Raw genomic sequence first — 22,629 nt, 5'->3', positions numbered from 1 at the left:
TAAAACCATTCACCTCCAAATCTTTAGCTGAAATAACAGACTGGGAGCTGACACACCAAGCAGAAGGCAAAGAACTAGTCAGGTCACTGTTTGTCTTGGCCAAAAAGTTGCACTTGAACACACCGCAGAGACTACAGCCGACGGCCAACCACCACGAGTGAGAGGAAATAACTCTCCATGCCAGCAGGGGGCGGTAGTCCGTTGTTTATGATACGAGAAGACCATTTTCACACCGCTGTCGGTCACCACTCATATTATAGGTCGTCTACTAATGGAGAATAATGTCTGATAAAAAGTAGAAAATGGCGCTGGTATTGTCAGCTCTTGGTCTTTTAGTGGAAAAAGAAAAGAAGAGGAGGAGACAAATAAGGAGAAACCTCACTAATGGGTGAAAGCATGGAGACTACAGAGACATGCTCAAGGGGCTTGGCAGCAGTAGCTCAGTCTGTAGGGACTTGGGTTGGTGCGTAACCTGGTGCGGACCAAGTTTGGAAGTTGGTCTGGTAGCTGGAGAGGTGCCAGATCACCTTCTAAGCACTGCCGAGGTGCTCTTGAGCAAGGCACCAAACCCCCTCCCCACCATCAGCTCAGGAGCGCCCGCTGTGGGCAGCTCCATCACTCTGACATCTCTTCCTTAGTGCATGTCCATAGGATCCTGTTTGTGTGCATGTGTGTATATACTTCAGCCAGTGTGTTGCATGAGTACAGAGTGTAAAAACTGAAATTAAATCTTCTTCTTCTTTACTGAACCTGAGAGGAGAGCTGGAGGGAAATTAAACCTCCCAACAGCCAATCAGAGAGATTCCTCTCAACATCTTGAATCGGCCAAAAAAAAAGGCCGACAGATAGCGACGGACACACCGCAAAAACTAGGGCGACAACCGCTCACCGACGGTCCAACTGGGACCATGTGAAAGCACTGAAAGGTCAGATCATAATGCCAACCCAACTAATGTTTCAGGCTCAACTGTGACCCTGCAGGAGACCCAGAGTTTAAATATCAAATAGATATATTTTTATTAAAGTAAGTTCAAGACATGCAGTCAACATTTTTATTTTTTACCCCGAAACATTCAAAAATCCTTCCTATAAACAACCCTCCCAGTCCAACAAATAGACCTCTTAGTTCAAAGACAAGAATAATAGAATGGGATTTGAAGTGATTTTCAGTAAACATGAGTCAGCATTTAGTCTTTTTGAAGACTCACTGTTTGGAAGGCAAGAGAGAGAAGGTGCAAAGGATGTGAAACTTCGAGGTTCCTAAATGTTGGCTGCATCTTTTGGGTGTCAATAAAATGTGGTGAGTTGCACTGAGGGAAGTTTTCATTCTTTTGCAGTAGATATGCTTAATGTCTTCCTCTTTCTGCAGATTACAAGAAGTGAAAGTGTAAATGATCAGAAACAGAAAGTTTGAAGAAATGTCACTTTTTCTCTGAATATTGAACTCCACCCCATGATCGCAGTTCTGCCTCGTCAGAGATTTCCACTTTCCCATCATCTTAAGAACACTTCAGCACTAACCGGTAAACAAGAGATTCACAACCAGAAGCTCGAACAAGAGTCGTGATTTTTAGCTGAAATGAAAACAGCAGCAGGGTACGTTCTGTTTTTCTGACGATAACCCGACGTCCGCCCTGAAATCTTAATAAAGGTCATGCAAATTTAATGGGTGTAAACAGGAGCAGGTGAGTGGAGTGTGGAGGATGACTTATTCATGGAGGCCTGTGTGACCGAGACCTGCAGGCTGGCTGTGTGTGTGTGTGTGTTTGTGTGTGTGTGTGTTAATGTGTGTCCAGCCGCTCATCAGGCTGATTGCGTGTGAATGTCACCATGCTCGGTTGCTGATCCCCCCCCCCCCCCCCCCCCCCCCCCCCTCAGAGAATCACAGGTGGTGGAGTCAACATAAAGAGCCCGATGTACAGCGAGACGACCACAACACAACACCAGGAGAGGAGAGGTTGCTCCTCTGATTATTCCTCCTCTGTGTTTGTCTCATAAAGGACATGGCTTACTTTGTTTTGTCGGCGTCGTCCGACCAATGTCAGCGTGTGTGGGTCAACATGTGTCGTCAAATATCGTTAATCGTTATCAAACAAAAACCATCGTCATTACCATCATCATCATCAATAATATGGAGACCATCATCATCATCATCAATAATATGGAGACCATCATCATTAAGTTAGTAGGTGTTCATAAAGAGCTGGGTCTTTAGCTTTTTCTTAAAGGTGCAGAGGGACTCTGCAGATTTCACACTCCGCTTTAGCGACTCATTCTGATTTTCGAGTTGTGATGTTGCGTCTCACATGAACACAAAAAAAAGATGCAGCCTGTTGTGAATCATATAAAAGATGGTGTTAACATCTGTTTTATTTCCTGTGAACGACATGGGACAGTTCTTGTTGAAGCTTTTGCCTCCACCCTGAAGCTCCTCACTGAGAGATTAACGGGACACTTTAGGACCTGATTCCCTCTTCCTATAAAACTACACAAAGTCCTGATGTTTTTGAAGGTCTATCCTGTCAGGTGTGTTGAAAGTGATCTGATAAGATGAACATCTGGGCTGCACTGACTTATATAGTATGAAGGACTTTACAGGATGGGCAGAAATAAGCCTTGAGGCTTCAGCGTATTCCTTTTTTTGGTCATTTTGATTGTTTGAATTTTATTGTGTGAAATGGACAAGTGTATACATGTGAAGCTTTTGTGCTTCGGTTTCTGTAAGTGGTTGTTACTTGTTATTCTTTAATGAATGACCAAAATAAAAGACATTCATTCATTTAAAATCATGTGTTTAATATCAACGATTCAGTCTCTTGTTGTGTGGAGGAAACCCTGAGGAACGCCAAGCGTCATGAAGCTCAGCCACAGTAAATCAATTTTTTACTCACATTTTATTATTTGTCATCATCTGTGGGAACTCTCACAGCGTCAACATCAGCAAAAAAATTTGAAAAATACATTTTAGTGTGTGGGCTGTAACAAGAGGCAGGGTTACAAGCCGTGGGAATAAAAACAGGATGAAATACTAATTCTTTGTGTAGTTCAACAGAATAAAAAAACATCAACAAAAGAGTGGAGAGCAACATGCTGACAAACAGAAGTAATAATGCAGCAGGTTCATTATGTGCAGGTCGCGTGCAGACACTCTGTGCACCGTGCAGCACTCACAGGATATAAACTTCACTCCCCCCTCCTATTGGCTCGAGGAGAATTCTCCGGAGAATATCCTGCTGCGTTCTCACATCAGCTCCGACTCGCTGCAGAAAAAATACTAGAAGGTCTGACAGGAGGAACTCCAGGCGTTCACACATGCAGCTCCTTCTGGAGTTTTTCAGGAGTTTTTCAGGAGTTTTCTGCGAGTGTGAACGCCCCATGAGATGTGTGGATGCATGGCTGCTTATAGTGTTTCTGTAAAAGAAAACTCCTGAGAAAAAGACGATCAATCACTTCCCAGAGGTGACGGACACATGAAGGAAAACGCAGCAGGTAGAAAACACAAACGTCCATACCTGGTTCTTGGCTTTATTATTTTTTTAATTGTTGTATGAGAAATTAGCATGCAGAACTTTGTGTGTTTACTGATGTGGCGTCTGAGCATGCTGACTTTGTATTCAAACTTTTAAGAGAAAATGTAAACTTGTAATACAGGACCAATAATAAGCCTCCCTTTGTGTGTGTGAAGCTGAACATTTCCATCAATCCAGAGGAAGATTACGGAGCGACAAGAAGTTTTCAGCTCTGAGATTTGAAGGAGAGTACATGAAGAAGACGATCTGAGCTTTGAGTGACCGACAAAGAAAGAACGAGAATGTACTCCTACACTTAAAAGGTGTGAATGCATTTGACCAAGAAACAGTGAAAACAACACAGAACAATAAGGAGCTGTACGTGCAGCAGCAGCAACCACCACAACAACAACAACAACAACAACAACATGACGGCAGAGCGCTGTATCAGTTAGCGAGGAGACCGCGAGACGGGAGGGGAGTGGAACAGCTGGCCCCAAACTGCCAACACGTCTCACCACAAAAAAAATACCTCTAAATGAAAAGGCGACATGTCAGACGAGCAGCTCCTCTCTTCAGTTTCTCTCTCTGTTTCTTTCCTCCCTTCTTCTCTGCGACGCCTCACACCTACTCTGTCAGCGAGCGCCGGCTGCCATGACAGTTTCAGCACTCTGTCTCCGTCTCCTCCCGCACGCCGGCGGCAGCGCTGAGTCTGCACTCCGTCGACCACAAAACACTTCTTCATTCTGTTTTTTTTGTCCTCGTCGTTTCTCTATCCCGCAGAGCGATTCCTTCCTCTGCTCCGTATTTAACGGGCTAAATGAGGACATGCTTTTTGAGTGTACCCCAGTTTAAGTTTTACAATCGCAGAAGAAAGGCCGATGTTGTACCGTCGTCTTTTCTGTCACTCTGACAGTCTGTCAGATACTGAATGAGACGACGCTCTCTCTCTCTGCGGGGAGACTTTCATTTGACATTCTTTATTGAGGAAAACTTTCACACCAAACTTTCTCCAACTCAAGAAGAATTACACAACACTGAAGCGGTCCTCACTAGAAAAGAGTCGAGAGATCGACAGCCCATCATCTACGCTTCACCCCAAAGCAAGAAACGTCTCCTCCTTACTTTAACTCTCTGATCCAGGTCTACACTCCCCCCCCCCCACCCCCCCACTACGCTCTGCCAATGAAAGGCGTCTGATCCAACCTTCACAACAGGTTCCTAAGACGCTGACTAGACTCTTCTCCTCTGTCGCCCCCCGGTGGTGGAATGAACTTCCAAACTCCATGTGATCTGCAGAGTCCCTCTGCACCTTTAAGAAAAAGCTAAAGACCCAGCTCTTTCATGAATACCTACTAACTTAATGATGATGGTCTCCATATTATTGATGATGATGATGGTAATGACGATGGTTTTTGTTTGATAACGACGACTTATAAGATGGTTTCTATACTGATTAGAGCTCTCAAGAACTGCCCTCAATGTTGTGCTTTGCCTCTGGTCACTTCCTGTCAGCACCTGTGTGTCCAATCAGACTCAAAGCTGATCGTTTGCTCTTACTCACATTGTTCCCTTTTTTCTAGATCCTTGCTTGTGTTGTTCTTACTCTCTGATGTACGTCGCTTTGGATAAAAGCGTCTGCTCAGTGAACTGTAGAATTATCAAAGTGACAGTATTTGACGACACATGTTGACCCGCACACGCTGACATTGGTCGGACGGCGCCGACAAAACAAAGTAAACCATGAGGAGAGGGAGGAACTGAAACATCTGACCTTTAGCTTTAAGATCTCAGGGAGTGGGAGTCGAGTCTGATGTCCTGTTGTGTGTCTGTCCTTTCTCCTGAAGACAAACGTGACAAAACCCAGTTAACACACACACACACACTGTCAGTTTGGGGGGGGGGGGGGGACTACCTTTTAGATGAGCATCAGTCCAGACAGTGTGTGTCTGCCTCTGGGTCTTAAGTGTGTGTGTCAGGCTCAGTGACACCTCCGTCACTTCCACTCTGCAGCTGCACCCTCGTCACCACTGGGAGTGCCTGCGCTGCGTTTTGCTGGTGCAGAGTGGGTGTCAGGGTGCGTGACAGCGGGCGGGCGGAGCGGGCGGCGAGGTACTGGCACTCCCCTGTCGACTGTGAGAGTCTGTTTGTCACGGAGCTAACGCAGGTCAGATCCACCCTCAGGACCGAAAACGAGTCACTCAGAGGAACACGAGTCATTTGTTCACTTCTGATGAGACTTTAAAAAACTACTGAGTGATGTCACTGAATCTAAGAGTCCAATGAGCTTCAGCCAACAAGAATACACAAAGTGAGCAAAGTGTTGATGTCAGAACCTTCTCTGACAACAAAGCAGCAGCCAGTATGTCCTCCTTCTAACTTTAGATTCTGCTCCTGAATGCTCTGGATTTGTTTGGACCAGAGAAGGTAGGCGCTTTTAAGACCCCCCCCCAAAAGGCCGTTTTGGACGCCCCTCTGTTTGTCAGATATGAGAGCAGTTGAGACTGATTTTGGTAACTTCATCAGTTTGTTTTTTTTCAGTCTTGAATCCGGGCCGCTCGCTTGGAGGACCATAGCCTCCATACATGGAGCGTGGCCTTACCACTAGGCCATCTATTCATTTTATTTTTTTATCATGGCTATTTTAATTGTAATTGTTTAAATACTTTAAGAAATGATTTCATTCCTCTTGTAGGGTTGTCAGATGTTTTGTCTTTTTGTCACTTTGCATGAAGCTGGTTGAACATTTAGTCTTTATGCTTCTTGAAGCCGGGCCACCAGGTGCGAGGTCCAAGTCCTTGGAGGGACTAAAGCCTACATGGAGGAGAGTCAACGCCTAAAACGACTAGACCACATGATCCTCACTTTATCATTTAATAAACATGAGCCTTCACAACATCCACACAGGTAGTCATGATCAAGCTGCTTCAAATCAGGACGGTTGTTTTGAGTTTTTTGGGGCAGAGGTTATGTTTGTGTGTGTGTGTGTACGTGTGTGCGTGTGTGAACCTGCATGAGTGTGTACTGCCCACAAACCACAGCCACAATCCCACCGCTCTCATCGAGAGGAGAAGCCCTGAGTGACCTGTGACACAGTTAGAGGGAAACAGAAACAATGACTGGATGATTTAGATAAAACGCTGAATCACACACACACACACACACACACACACACACACACACACACACACACACACACACACACACACACACACACACACACACACACACACACACACACACACACACACACACACACACACACACACACACACACACACACACAGTGAGATGGGGGAAGTGAAACATGAATGGGAGTGATAGTGGTGGTTTGAGAGATTCAGCAGGAACTGGAGCTCTCGTTAAAAAGGTTGACTCAGTGAAAACGCCTCGTGACCGCCGGCCCGGCAACGAGAAATAAAATAACGAGAAGTAAATCGTCTTTAAGTGACTTCTTGGCAACGGGAACAATAACGAGCTGAAGCGACTTTTATGCACGATAAATACAGAATCCCTCCAGCGCTCGTACAGTTTCAGTGTGACACAGATGATAACAGCTTTTCTGCACTAAACACTTTGAAGAGGAAGATTTGGAGCTCATTTTCCCTTTATGGCACGTTTCAGGTGAAATGTGGCCCATTTTCTGTGATTCACACACACACACACACACACACACACACACACACACACACACACACACACACACACACACACACACTCTTCCTGCCTGTTTACAGATCAGCACATCATCCCTCTGCTCTCATTTGTTTGTTTGTTAGGTTTGTTTATTTCTGTATTTTCAAAGCACAGACACACTTTAGATTTGCTGTTTGGGCATATTTTCTCCTGTGATAGCATGTTTTTGAATTTGTCTACTCAGCATGCAGCGTGTCAGGCTGTGTGTGTGTGTGTGTGTGTGTGTGTGTGTGTGTGGGTGTGTTGGAGGCCTGTGAGCTCAGGGGTCGCAGCAGTAGCCGTACGGCGTCACCGCTGCCAAATTGCTTTTCCTGTGGCGCGTCAGACAGGAGGGACCGGCTCAGGAAAGGTGTGGTGGTGGTGGGGACCCCCCTCCCTACCTCTGCCCCCCCCCCCTTCCCTCCTCTCCGCTCTGCGAGGGCTCCTGGCCGCCGGGGTCACTAACTCAATCACCAGATCAGGAGTAATAATTATTAATACCCTGTGAGCATTAACAGCACGCAGGTCATTTATCAAAAAATGTCGATTACATTTTGCGCAAGGTGACAACTTTTTGAAGCTGAACATGTTCCCCCGGGAGAGAGAACGATTCTACTGTACTGAGCTGCACCTTTAAGAAAAAGCTCTTTATGAACACCTACAGCAACGTCGTCTGTGTCTGGAGCAAGCTGAGGGATGAACATTAGCTTAAAGCTAAAAACAACAGGAAAGGTAAGTAAGTGAACTACAACAACGATGGCGGACTCCCAAGTTCTGTTTGTGCTGCTCCCTCACAGTCGACATTTTCTCAAAATTGACTCTGGGGTCACCACCTCGCCGTCCGACCACACAGACGTTCTTAATGTACACCTCTCCGCTCATGCACCTGTTGTTTCATTTCAAAGTCACACCGTCGCCCTACTGGCCTGGCATGTGTACTGCAGCGTCTTTTTTTGCGGATCTGTGAAACATTGTGTTCTGAGTGCTGAACTTTTTTTTGAGCTAACATGCTGCCGTTCAAATCATCAGAAGTTGTCTCTCTCCCTCTTGCAGAGTTCCCACTGAGCCACATGAGCATGCAGCAAAACCTCCACTGTGGTCTGAAAAGCTTCCCAACAGGCCGACACCTCAAACGGAAAATAAGATCTTTTGTAACTTTAAGGTTTTTTTACCCTCTAATCTCTGTGTCAGGTTGACGGGATGAACATGATTTCCTCTCTGATTCCTGCAGAGAAACACTCACTGCAGGAATCTATCGGATGGAAACATGGAAGCCAGACACTTTTTTCAGATTTTGTGCCAGACGAGCACTTTTCATGGAACCAAAGAGGAGCCATGTTTGAGTTCACAACAAGTTTCATCATGATTAGGGCGGTAAGCTTTCACCTCAGTCCTGCAGACAGACAAACAAACAAACAAACAGCACTTTGTTGTTGTTGCCCTTCAGTGGTACAAATGAATGAATTGTGCTTTTAGTTAATCTGGTGGTTTTGGGGTTAATGGGGGGGGGGGGGGCAGAGGTCTGTTTGTCTGGTCGTCCTAAAAGACAACAACAGGTAATTATTGAAAAGCATGAGAATCTATCGTCTGCAGGCTGTTTGTCTGGACGCTGTGTTCATGGTGTGTGTGTGTGTGTGTGTGTGTGTGTGTGTGTGTGTGTGTGTGTGTGTGTGTGTGTGTGTAGGTGGGTATACTGTAGGTAAGCTGAGCTGAAGAGACGCTGACTGTGTTGAATCTCAGCAGCAGCAGCTCCAGACGCCAGAGACACACACTGCTTCCCCCTCTCCCTCTCCCTCTCTCTCTCTCTCTCTCTCTCTCGTTTTGTCTCTCGGATGATGCAGCTCTGGACGGACTCTGCCCTGATTTATAGAGTGAAAAGCCCACACAGACATGCAGAACATGCTTTCTGCTTCATTCCACTGCATACAATCTCAATCTGTGTATGTTGGAGGCGCACACACACACACACACACACACACACACACACACACACACAGACTCGGTGTGAGGTGATGGCTGTCACTGCTCAACCTTTCCTCTGAGTCAGCGAAAAACAGAAGGAGGAGGAGAGTGATGGAGAGACTGAAACAGAGGAGGGAGGAGAAAGAGAAAGAGAGAGAGAGAGAGAGGAGGGAAAAAGAAGAGAGAAATATTCTGGGAAAATTAAAATTTGAACAGAAGTGAAAAGAAGTGAAAGCTGTTTCCCCTCACTCAGCATTTTAATTAGCTCGAAAAGTTGGAAAACAGAATCGTTTAGGGAATGATGGACGACGAGGACGGAGCAAGGTTAGCAGGAAGTGAAAGTGTGTTTTAATGTCCTGTGTGTACATGAGAATTAAGAATGAATGCACAATGAATCCATATGTTCATGTCTTCATAATCACAGGGATGGAAACGTATCAACAATGAGAGCTGACTGTCTCTGAGGGGAGAAATCATTTTGAAGAGGATAAAATGTTGAAGTCATGTTTTGAATGATGAAACATTTCTAGACAATTTGAACAAGACGTGGAAAGTCGTCTGGCTCCTGACTCCGTCCCACATTATGATCATTCAAACTTTAAACTAATAAAATATTTGAAATGTGCACATTTTGCAGGCTCTTCATTCTCATAATCTGATATTTTGCAATACAAATATTTGATTTAATATCCAAACTTTGCATTTTTGTTGCACTGTATCCGTTCTAAAAATAAATACATGAATAAAAATAAATAAAGCATCATAATGAAAACAGCTGAAGGTGCTTAAAAACATGTTTCTGCAGAAGAAGCATTGCTTTGAAGAACACTGACTTTCCTCTACTGACCTGGAAGCATCCACACACACACACACACACACACACACACACACACACACACTCATTCACGGAGAGTTATGATATGTGTTTGAAGTGAGCCGCCACCCACCGGGCCTGACGGCGGTGTCACATCAACACCAACGCGGGGTGGCATCTGTCTCAGCGCGCGCTGCTTCCAAGAGAGAGAGCTTAATGTAGTTTAGAGCGCGTGCACGAGTGCGCGCGCACACGTTGTGGTCATGCAGGGTATCATGCGCAGCTGCCCTATGGACACACTCTACACATAAGAGTGAGTGAAACAGAGAGGTCTCTGTTCGGAGGAGGCAGGCCGGCTTCATCCATCCATCACCGGCTGCTCGGCCGCGCAGAGGCCCGCTGACAGGCAGCCAAAGCCGGGGCAGCGGAGCGGCTGTGTCCGCCGAATCTGGAAGTCTTCACCGTGAATGTTTAAAAAAGCAGCATCTTCCACCAAACATCCCGCGCTGCACACCTGCTCAGTCAGGAACATTTTAAACCTCAAACAAACTACTCTTTAACTTCTTCCGTCACTGACGACAGAGAGAGAATCACACAGAGATATGAGAACCAACCCGCGAGGAAAGGAAACATAATAATAAAACCATTCAAATATATATTTTTAGTTATTGTAGAGCATTTAATGTTAAATATTTTAATATCATTAATAGAAAGACAGTGGTCACGTGTTTTGTGCAGTGATTTCTTCACGCTCGTCAGCACTCATAAATTAAACTAATTAATGTAGCATATTTATCATTTTATAATATTATGTTAATGTTGAATTAATAGATTTGACAATATTTCAATAGTTACAAATTATTTTCTTATAAATAGAAACGATAAGTGTAAGTGTGTGTGTGTGTGTGTGTGTGAGTTGGATTTATGTTTTACCTGCAGCTGTTTCTATATTTTTTGATTTTTATTTTACAAATTTTAACAGATTAATTTCAGCAATAAAATAATTTTCCTTATAATTAAAAAAGACATTCATACACCTGTGAAGCTCAGCTGAGCTGGCCTTAAATAAAACGCACACCTCTGCTACATTTCAGACACTCTTACATAAAAGTAAATCTTTAATTATTAAGCAGCAGGAAGCTTTCTGTTTCGTTTTCTTCTAAAATAAAAATAAAAACATTTTGTGGATGTCACAATGAGGACAGCGGCAGTCTGACATGTTGGGACAGAACTTTTTATTAAACATTATGAAAACAAGATTCTCAACAACGCTCCACTTTGTAGGTTTTTCACTTGTTGACAGTCAGGACACGTTCATTGAATAAATATAGAAATCATATGTACAGATATACATTAACAGCACTGTGCAGAAGCTCTCTTCCGGGTCTATTTCTCTCCGTTTTTACTCTGCAGGGTTTTTTATTTTGCATCTTCAGATTATTCGAATTTTCACTCTGAGGATGCTTTCAGGAAAATTTTTACAATTTGAATTAGTATCAAACAAGCAAGAAATATTAAACAAATACAAAGAGGATTCTGTTTTTAGGATATTCGTTTACAGATTTAAATTATTTCGTTTTTGTCCTTTTGGCTCACATAAAAGCTCGGACATTATGAGCATTAAAAAATGTTAAATTTATCATGTGTTTTTTGTTTGTTTGTTGTTTTTCTGTGGCATTTCGATCCAAAAAAAGTCTCCTCCTGCAAGTTTGCGCCCTCCAACAGGTTTGCTGAGCATCGGCCACTTCTGCACAATATTGCACATATATCTAGGCAGCAGAAAACACACGAACCAGGGATTTCTTGTTGACAGAATAATGCATCGAGTTACTCCAAGAAACAGTAAGCTCCACCACCTGTCCCCCGCCCCCCCTCCCCCCCAACAATCAAGCATCCAGTCAGACACAAGATCTCATTAAGACACCGGGCTGCAGGAGAAACACGCAGGCCTGCAGACACATTTTGTCGACAAAGATTTGAAAGTAAAAAAACTGAAAAACGAAAAATGAAACTGAGTCTTTTTCATCAACAGGTTGGTGCATAGAGTTTTAGCAGCGAATGCAGTCCATCTAATAAATGAAGCTTTTTCACCTCATCAAATTTACATCCAGGGTTTTCAACAGATCAAAGGTCCTATCAGTAGAAAACAAAACGTTTGAATCCAGTTTGATCTCTTCTTAGTGCAGTATAGGCTTGCCTTTGACATTACACATGTTCAGTAGGAGGAGGAGGATAACCATAGACGATTTGCATGCTGTAACATACAAACATTTGTATTTAAGACATTTCGAAGAATCCAAGCAACAAAAAGCAGGTTTTCTTTAAAAAGAGAAGGAGAGAGAGAAAAACAAGTAAAACAACACAGTTCACTGTTTTTTTTTCTCGACACGTTATGTACAGGTGGAAATAAATACAAGTCTAAAATCTGGCTCAGTTTAATCTCTTTTTGTTCGTTTTTTTATTTGTCTTTTTTAAAACAATAGAAAATTTGATTGAAAACAGCAGTTAAAGACGCATCCATGTTTCGCACTAGCAGATTGTTTTGCAGGTTTTAGTCCGCAGTCTTTGCACCTCTCAGGGGGGTTGAGGGAGGGGAGGGGGGAGAAACATTTTGTGGCTTTTATTTGCATACCCAGGCCTTACTGATGGCAGAGGATGAGGGAGGAGAAGCATCTCGAGGAGGAGAGAACCATGCTTTCCATACATGAGGGAGGGTTTGTGGGAGATGACTCGGAGGTTTCCATACATGTCCTGCATGCAGGGATGGGAAACTATAGACTTGCAATATTGAAAACTGTCTCTTCTCTGCCTCGCAGACCGCCTCGCTTTCACACACAAACAGTCTGATGAGCTTCCTGGAGCCACAAAAAGAGAGAGGCGGTGTATTGCTTTTTTTTAAATTCTGTTTCAGTCCAATCTGAGTTTCTAAAAATGAACCTCCGCGTGTTAAGACAAAATCATCAAAGTCATGATCAGTGTCAGAGTGCTTCAGTAAGACTGACCGGGTTCTGTTGCACCAGAGGAAAAAAAGTCTATAGGTTAAGTGATCCCACGTGCTCACCTGACAGCCAAAAAACATCTTTAAGACTCAAACTGCGCAGGAGGAACTACTTCTGCGCGCATCTAAAAAATGCGTAATGTTTTGTTGTTGTGTTTTAAGTCTTCTCTGTCGAGGGAATAACTGTAAACAAAATACAAAAAAACATAAATTAATGTAACACGGATGTGTATGTGGGGTGTGACTCAGAGTCTATGCTTCAGTCTCTCACATGAAGAACTCGGTGTTGGCCTGTTTCCCGGACGGGTCTCTCGTGTTCGTTCCCGCGTTGTAGGTCCGGCTGGCCAGTTTCTCGTACTTCTCCTTGTAAAGATCCCTCTCCTTGGCGAGGCGCGCCACGTCCTGCTTCAGCTGCTCCACCTGGCTCTGCAGGGTGCACTTCTCGGTCTCCAGCATGTGCCTCTGCTGGACGCGCTTGAAGCGGCAGGACTGCGCGTAGCCCCGGTTCTTCAGGGTGCGCCTCTTCTGCTTTAAGCGGATCACCTCCTCCTTGCTGAAGCCCCGCAGCTGCCGGTTCAGCTCCCGCACCGTCATGCTCACCAGCTGGTCGTCCGAGAAGCGGTCCTCCAGGCGGGCGTGGTGGCCGTGGTGGTGGTGATGGTGGTGGTGGTGGCCCTGGTGGTGGTGGGCCGCCGAGGCCGCGGACAGATCCTCCCCTGCATACTGCTGCCCGCGGAAGCCCTCGTAGGCCTGGTGGTGGTGGTGGTGGTGGTGCGCGTTCCCGATGAGGGCCTCCACCGCGTCCTCCGGGGTCAGGTTGAGCGCCTCCGGGTTGATGTGGTGCTGGTAGCTGGGGATCCAGTACAGGTCCTCCAGCTGAGGCTTGCCCGCGTTGCTGTGATTGTTGTTGCCGCTGCTGTTGTTGCTGCTGCCGCTGCTGTTGACCCCGCTGGTCAGGCTCTGGTTGGGCTGCGCTCCCGGGCTCGGTGCACAGAAACTCGGGGAGGAAGGCACGGAGGAGCAGGGTGTGCTGATCGGGGTGGAGGACAGAGAACCGGACGGGAGGCGGTGGCAGTAGCGGTCGGCCTCCGGCGGCTCCTTCTTTACCTCAAACTTCATCAGGTCAAAGTCGTTGACGTACTCGATGGCCAAAGGGCTGTTCGGCAGCTCTGCGCTCATGGCGAGGTCGGTTGCCATGTCAGTCCATGCGACGACTCCTGCTCTAACAGCCAAACCGACGGCGGGCAGCCCTCTGGGATACAGATTGCGAGGAGGAATAAAAGCCCGTATGCTATATATATAGACACACACACGCGGGGTGCGTGGGGCTGCTGCAGGCTGAGGGGTGGGTGCACAAACTTATTAAGGCTGCTCGCCTCTAAGACAACTTCTATATATAGTGGCGTGAATATACGTATGCATGTAAATGAACTTGTACACCTGCCAGTTTGCCTCCGCGCGCAGCTCTTGTTGACAACTTATCCCAGGTCAAATGCACGCTTTAATACCAGGAGCCCCCGGGGCGGCTGAAACTCGAGCCCGCTGAATTTGGAGACACCAACCTGTCTTGTCCTCGCTTCACCTCAGCAGACCACTTTGCCTCCTGCTGATTTACTGTCCTCGCTTCTGTTCGAATCGAGTCACACGTAAAAGGTTTCGGCGTGTTTAGAAATATTTTCCCAGCATCCTTCTTCGCCTCGTAGCTGTTTACAACTTGATCTCGAGTCCCAGGTATAGCGGGGGGGCTGGGAGTCACTGCAGCGTGGCCCGGTGTGAAAGTTTCCCCACACACAGTCAGTCTTAGGACGCTGCGTAAAACGTGCGTAAAAAGTGTTCCAAAAAAACCAAACTCCTGGGTATCCAAAGTGGAATGGCTTGTGCATAAGTTTTCAAAGTTGTCATGCATGTGAGGTTGATCTGAAGCTGCAGAAAGAGCTCCTGCTCATAGGGACAGGAGAGTCTGGTCCCCCTTGGTGTTGTGGTCAGTCCGGATGTTTGGCTCAAGCAGCGGATTAGTGACAGCTTCGGTCCCCGCGGTCCTCTCCCCCCTCACCGGGGTGCGTCGTTGAAGACCTTACGTGTGATGACTCTGTGTGTATTATTATGCAAGAGGTGATAAATTCCACTTGGTTTTCTCTCTTAACACTCAAACTGTTTCTGAAAAAGCTTCTCGTTGCAGCCACGCAGTGTCACTGAGACGCTGGAAGGCACCGTGCTCTTATAAAGACAGCGTGGCCCCCGACCCTCCCACACAGAGGTGTGACGGGCCAATGGCAGGAGACCACAGGAAGTGCATTTGCATTCTCCTATAGCAAAAAAAAAAAAACCCGAGGAAAGCCGAGCGGAGCCGAAGTGAGGAGGATCGCGCAGGGGGAGAGAACAGGTGCAGCAGATCCCCCCCTCTAGTGACCGAGCAGATGCTACTGCAGCGCGGAGTAAGACGAGCTCCGGCAGTTTCTCACAGAAACATGTTTACTGGGAACACAGAAACACTTTCCCCCATTTTTCAGGAGTGTGTGTCAGTTATGTAATGAGTCTCTTTGAAGACTCAAAAAAAAAAGACTTCTGAGCTGATTATTCAAATGTTTTATGCATTCTTTTAGGACTTAAAGGTGGAAATATTTGAGACTATTTGGGGTCACAAAATCACTTTTAAGAATATGACATTTTTAATCTGTTGAATATTTGAATCAAACAGCAGTACACGTCCTATATGTAACTTTTACCTTATTTTGGCTAAATAATGACCCTAATAATAGTATACAGTATAAGCGTAGGACAAATGCAGTGGGCTGTTGTGCAATGATGGTGAATGTCAGTGTGCTAAAACCGTAACAAAAAAAAAATAGTCCATACATTTGTGAAAATAAGCGGGTAGAGAAATTCAATTAAATTAAAACTTGAAAAACTGTAAAATACAAACAAAAATAATAAAGTATGAATCAAGATCAAAGTAGTTTCGTGCACGTGATTGTGTAAAGTTTGTGAAATCTCAAATTTAATTCCAGATGTGATGAAATGTGTCAGAATCATGAAGTGTCCCGTCACCTTTATTAAAAACAGCTTACTGCATCCACTTAACTCATCCGGGTCTCTTAACCAGGAGCCTGAAGATGATTCTGACAACACAAACTACCAGATCTATCAATACTGATCGATGAAAGTCCCCCCCCCCTCTCTCTGCCCCCCCCCCCAAAAAAAAAAAAAAAAAAATCAATGCGCATTTCCGTGAGGATGTGAGGAGGCCGCGCTGTCGGGTTTTCATTCGCAATTAACCACAAATTGCATCCCGTCTCATCTCCGAGGATCGACGGATAATTAAGTCTCATTTTCTTTTAGAGAGAGAGAGAGAATGGGGGGGGGTTAAGGGGGGTGGGGGAGGTTGGGCAGGATGTCGATGGGTATCATGGGAGCAGGACTTAAACCGGGACCAGCTCTGCACCTGACCCGTTTAGCCTCCTCAGCAGCGGCTGCCCCCCCCCCCCCCCCTGGAGTCCCATCTATAGCAGCAGATATGTGAGTGATATATCTGCGGATAAAGTGCCGATCTGCAGGTGGCAGGAAGTTTAACTTGGTCAGATGTGAACAGGAAAACCTTGCGCAGCTGCTGAGCTTAACTTCCAGTCCGAATGGCCATGAAATACGCCCCCCCCCCCCCCCCCCTCAAATCTGCTGTCGAGGATGAAAAGAAGAGAAGGGACGGAAATCATATGGAGGTATTTGAAGTCATTAAGAGAGTTTTTTTTTTTTTTTTTTATCAAATAAGCAGGAGCTGGACTTTAAACGCCACGCGAAGCATTCTGCATTGAAATGAAACCTTTAAGAAGATCTGCTGTGGTCCATTCATTGTCAGGGGGAAGGGGAGGGGTCTGCGGCCGAGGGCTTGAGACATGAATTTTTGAAGTCAGGGTTTTCATTGTTTCCTTTTGCATATTGAGACTTCGCTGTAAGTGCACTTCTACCGATTTAAGCAAAACGGACATCAGCAAGGTGGAGGATCGACGGCGCGTGCTTTGAGCCGGCCGTGAGGTAGACCGGCATGGAGATCCTAAAGGAAGCGGCTCCAGGAGGGGGCTCAGGGTTATCTGAGGCCTGGGAGGGTTTTTTCTTTTTTGTTATGGCAGTTAAGCCACTAATGCCGCTGTGGAGGAATCAGCTGTAATTGTGCAGAGATGTGACATGCGCACACACACACACACACACACACACACACACACACACAGTGAAGTTAACAGGGAGGCTTACTTTAGAGCACATGTCTGAGGCCTGGTGTTGTAAAGAAATCATGTTTGTTCACCTGAGTGATTACAGATTTTCAGTAGTTTTGATGTTTCTTTCTTTTGGGGTCAAAAAGGAACTTTTTAAAAGTCATTGATGAGATATAAGAACAGGGAGAGATCGCTAAAGATGTGGATGTACATCACACAAACAATCAGACGAGTTTCCACCAACATACACAAATCTTTGACAAACACACTGAACAACAGCACAGAAGCCAAGAGGTCAGAGGTCAGATGAGCTGCTCAGTTATTCTGCTTTTGTCTCTGAAAGAGGAAAAATGAAAGTTTGGATGAGAGGCAGGATGTTAAGATGAGTGAATCACTGCAGAGAGCAGAGGCAGAACTAAAACTTAAAGCTTAGAACAAAACAACAGGTACACTCATGTCTCATTTTCAGCAGATGCTATTTCCTTTTTTGGTCGGTTTTTGTTTTTAAAGTCCAGATTTTCATCATCAAAGTGAAACGTAATTGAAAACTTGACCCATTCTGTGAGAGAACGTTGAGGTAAAGGTAAGATTGAGAATGAATCTAAACCAAATGTCATTGATCGTGAAGTTTCATGTTGCAGTATGCAGTGTTTCCCCTAGGTTTACAGCTTTTGGGGGGGGGGGGGAATCTTGGTGTTCATGAGTTACTTTTAATGACAGCTGTCCTGTTCTATCAGAAAGGTATCCTTAAATGACTTCTTTCCCTGATTTCCGACTCTATCCACTATTCTATCTCGACAATAAAGGTACCAAAAATCTTAAAAAATAAAAAAATAAAAAAAATTGTTTATGTTTTTATTAACTTGACCTTCAAGGGGGGGCGGGCCGCTCTCCTAATATAATGGTAGGGGAAACACTGCCTATGAGTTTTATTTGCCTCCTCTGAAGTCACTCTGAAGTTTCTGTTGATATGAATTTTAAATGAATGTGTTCACACTCGTGTGACTGACAGCGATCGGAATAAGTTTCCTTTAAATCTGTTCCTCGTCATCGGTCCACTTATTTAAACATGTTTTGTTTTCTCATCTTCAAACTGATTGTTTATGTTTTCAGTAACGTCAACACTGTTTATTTCTCTCTATAGACTGAATCTCTCTCCTCATGTTCTCTGTGTTGTCCCTTGTTTTGTTGTTGTTGTTGTTGTATGACTTTGTTTGTTTGGTCTGTAGTGTGTTTTGTTGTTGTTGTTGTGTTGTTGTGTTGTACCTGTGTCTTTGTAAATATCTGTTTGGGACCCCTTGAAAAGAAAACGAGGCGATACGCCTCAAGGGGCTTATGCTAATGGGGGGGGGTCATCTACCAAAGGGGGGCCAGCAGAAGAAGAAGTTTGGGAATCACCTACTGTGGACTGAGTACAAAACAGAGAATCAAATTAGAAAAAAAAGTTGAACTCTCCAGATGCAGAGCAGAGACGAGTTGTAGCTTTTTAAAGGAATTAAAAAACATCCCGTCGATCGTGATTTCTTAATAAAGTTAATAAAAGCTCGTGTGACTCTTTGCACTCTTACCTGTCCAAAGAAGAGTTAAACATTCAAGTCGCTCTCTGCTCCTGACCAGACAGTCATCACTGATCCACTCCAACAGGAAGAGGCTCCAGCTGGATCAGAACAGAGCTGAAGACGAGATCACACACTGAGATGACTTTAACGCAGGAGTTGAGCCGCTCTGTGAAATGTTGGATCATTTTTTGACACCTGTTAACAAAAAGTTTGATCATGTGACGTTCATCTTTCTTCATCTTTCTGATTTCTCACCTTTGACTCCACATCTGAAGAGTTTCACCTCTGATGACGTCGATGTGATTTTATCTGTCAGTCGTTATTTAGTGATCGACTTTCTGATCAAAAATTACACAAGCATGAAAATCTACTCCTCCATCTTCTGTTTATTCATCCATTATAGAGAACACACACACACACACACAGACACACACACACACACACACAGACACACACACACAGACACACAGACACACACACACACACACACACACACACACACACACACACACACACACACACACACACACACACACACACACAGCTGATGAAGAATCACAGTTGACCTCTCTCTGAGTCTTCGTGGACAAATGATTTCTCTCCTCTGTCTTCTCTCCGTCTCGGCCGCTTTTACTAAAAATTGAAATATTGATCTTAATTAGAGTTTGCCGAGCTCAGCAGCTCGTGTTGAGGGTTTGAGACAAGAGGCAGCAGACATCTGTCTCAGGCACTTATGTCTTCAGCGCAGGAGAGGAGCAATGTGAGTGAAGACGAGGAGGAGGAGGAGGAGGAGGAGGATGGGGGGGGGGGGGGGGGGGTGAAGGGGGGGACGTGTGGTGAGGAGAGAAGAGTGATGGCTCCCTGTCTCCTGCCTTTTCTCAGAAACATGTCGAGCTCTCCATCTCTGCTCGCTGCTGTCAATACATCTGAGAGAAAATCGAGTTGAAGCAGTCACACACACACACACACACACACACACACACACACACACACACCCACTCTGACAAAATGTGTTCAACACAGAGAACATGAACTAAACTTTTACATGTTCTGCACAATCCTCACCTCACCGATCGCCCCCCCCTCCTCTCTCTCTTTAGATCGTGTTTCCCCATCATGCTGAAACATGTGGATATTTGAATCTCAGCTCTGCAAACGGCCGCTCACATCCAGGACTGGAGCACCAATCACTCCAAACTTCTGTTGAAGGTGGCGATGCCGTTTTGGGTTGGGGTGGCAACTACTGTAGGGGCCGTGTGGTAGGTCATGTGACGTATCAGTAGGGCATCGGGCAGGGATGGGAAACTTTGGTCACAGCAAGGGCCACATTCATTTAAATCTCACTGCCAGGGGCCAAATTGTAGAATCCAAAAAACGATTACAGTCGATTATGTTTCAAATTTAACTCAACATATATCACTGATCAAATATTATCATGGACATATTTCTGTTTTTTTATGATTTCATGGCAGACTTCATCATGTTTTCTTCATGTTTCAAATTACTTGATATGTAAAAATTGACCTGAGGGCCACGTTGAGAGTTGATGGGGGCCACATGGCATAGGGGAATATTGGGGATGAAGTGTCTTCTCTGAGCGTTCATCCTTTCATTAGGGAACAAGTATGTTTATTTCATAAAAGAATTAGATGTGGGACACACTAATTTTGAAGCTTAGTGTGAGAAATCACAACATCATTTACATAGAGTGCAAACAGTGTGTGTGTGTGTGTGTGTGTGTGTGTGTGTGTGTGTGTGTGTGTGTGTGTGTGTGTGTGTGTGTGTGTGTGTGTGTGTGTGTGTGTGTGTGTGTGTGTGTGTGTGTGTATCATGTTACAACCCTCCTATGTCCAAAGGGAAAGCGTCCATTAAATCACATAAGCATATAGATGTCACGCTGCAGGCTCTCTCACACACACATAAAGTGTATTAATAGTTTTATAAGCTGAGGTGTGTGTTCTGCAGAGAGGTGGATGTCCCAGCATCCCCTCTGCCCTTCTCTACCAAACAAGCATTTAAATCAGCAGGACAGAGTGTGGAGAGGACGTAAGGTAAAGGTATGTTCAAGAGTTGTGAAACAATGACTTAAAGTCAGGGTTGGTCATTTCCTCCAGATCCATGTTTTAATATTTTAGTTGAAATTGTCTTCATGTCCTGACAGAAATTAATAACTCATGTTCTCTAAAACAGGAACAAAGAAAATCCATCATCTGTATCAGTTTGTAAGCCTGTACCAATCTGATGAACCAATCAGACGCCTCCATTGTGAAGTACCATTACAATGATTTTGAAGCTAGCCCCGTTTCCACCAAGCGGTCCGGTTCAGTCCAGTTCCGGTAGAATGTGTTTATTGGCACTTTATTGGTCAACAACTTAACAGTCCTTAAGTGCGACATTTGGGCCGTTGCCACCTCTGTTACTTTCTTTTTAGAACCAGAAACTTCATAATTTGACGACAGGGTGGAGTGGGATTGGATCAAACAGATTTTAAGGCTAAGCTATCAGATAATGTCAGCTTGGTAACCAAGGTAACGGAGATAATAAAAAGAATGCTAATACTGGCTAGCTAAATAGTAGACTTAAACAAAATATACTTACTGCAAAAATGAGCAGCCGACTCGTCAGAGTGACTTTTTGAAGAACTCAACGCTGAATAAGAGAATTTTCATGTCGCCATGGTAACTCCTCGCCCGTCATCAGGCAGCCCAGTCCAAATCTTTCCTTACTGTACCGACCATTTTACATCCGTTATCATCCATCATTTATAAATTTAAACGTTTTCCTGTTTTGAAGACTTGAAATAGAAATGATAAACTAATTAGAGAAGGTTTATTACTAAGGTTAAATATCTTCTAAGAAGAAGGTAATTCTCTCATTTACATACACAAGTTTTTTTCATCCACTCGAGTCGCCCCCTGCTGGGGAGGGATAACATGACTCACACTCGTCAGGGTGTCTTATTCCATCTGATCCTGGTACGTGGGTTATTTGAATAGACCGTATAAAACATGGCCGTAGTCTCAGTGATGTCATCCAATGGTTTTTTGACGGGGCGTTTCAAAAGCCAACGGATGGTGGTAGACATATTGAAAATTCAGACACAACCCAAACAACGGCGCTGTACCGCGATGAAGCACCCCAAAGGAATGTACTGAGCACTCACACCAGTCAAACAAACTTTAAACAATTCTCAGAGCTCCTCAAAACATGTGTGTGAAGTTTCTTGTTCTAAATCCACTCTGATCCTGTATTTGATCATGTCTATAAACCCCTCTATTTCAGCCCTGCTCAGAACAGGCTGTTTCTGTGTCTGTACCTTTAAATATGTAAATGAGCTGTGTCTGACCACGCCCCCTCTCTGGAAGGTCTTGGGTGTACTCAGTGCTTTCTCGCTCCATGTCCTATTGCTTACGGTGAGAAGGCAGACTCAGAGGGCAGAACAAACACCGCCAGGTGGGTGGGAGTGTCACCCACCTGGGGGAGGGGCTACTGCCCTTTGTGATGTCATGAAGGGAAAATCTCCAAACGGCCTGTTTGAGCACACATTTTCTGAAAAGTGGAGCAGGCAGAAGACGGAGAGGATGGACTTTTCTCATCATTGGGGGGTTTGTAGACGGACTAGAGACACATGTTAGAGTTAGAGGAACATGGAGAAGAGGATTTTACAGAATATGTGTTACCAGGAAAATGTGTGGGGCATCATTCTCTCAAATCACGCACACTTACACACTCGTCAGTCAGTGTCCGCTCATGTGTCTTCGTCCCCCAGGCTTTAATGTGAGGATCACTGCTGCTTCTGTCACCACCTCCCCCAATGAAAACACTCTCACAAACACGCTCGGGGGACAAACACACTCGCAGCCTATAAACACTCTCGCAGCACCGACCTCACATTTCAAAAAAG

The 22,629-nt window shown here is 44.9% G+C and overlaps 1 protein-coding gene across 1 annotated transcript; it reads right to left on the bottom strand.

The window, feature by feature from the left end:
- Window positions 1–11,095: 11,095 nt before the first annotated feature.
- Window positions 11,096–15,136, bottom strand: mafaa (MAF bZIP transcription factor Aa). Its single transcript, XM_020628742.3, has one exon. The coding sequence runs from the start codon at window positions 14,153–14,155 to the stop codon at window positions 13,226–13,228; it is 930 nt and encodes a 309-aa protein (XP_020484398.1). The 5' UTR covers window positions 14,156–15,136; the 3' UTR covers window positions 11,096–13,225.
- Between the last annotated feature and the right edge of the window lie 7,493 nt (window positions 15,137–22,629).

The sequence above is a fragment of the Labrus bergylta genome, chromosome 6 (assembly GCF_963930695.1).
Source record: "Labrus bergylta chromosome 6, fLabBer1.1, whole genome shotgun sequence".
NCBI lineage: Eukaryota > Metazoa > Chordata > Actinopteri > Labriformes > Labridae > Labrus > Labrus bergylta.
This window is presented reverse-complemented; position numbering and strand designations above follow the sequence as displayed.

Bases quoted from the DNA above. Each gene is read 5' to 3' on its own strand.
- mafaa (XM_020628742.3), bottom strand. From the start codon at position 14,155: ATGGCAACCGACCTCGCCATGAGCGCAGAGCTGCCGAACAGCCCTTTG.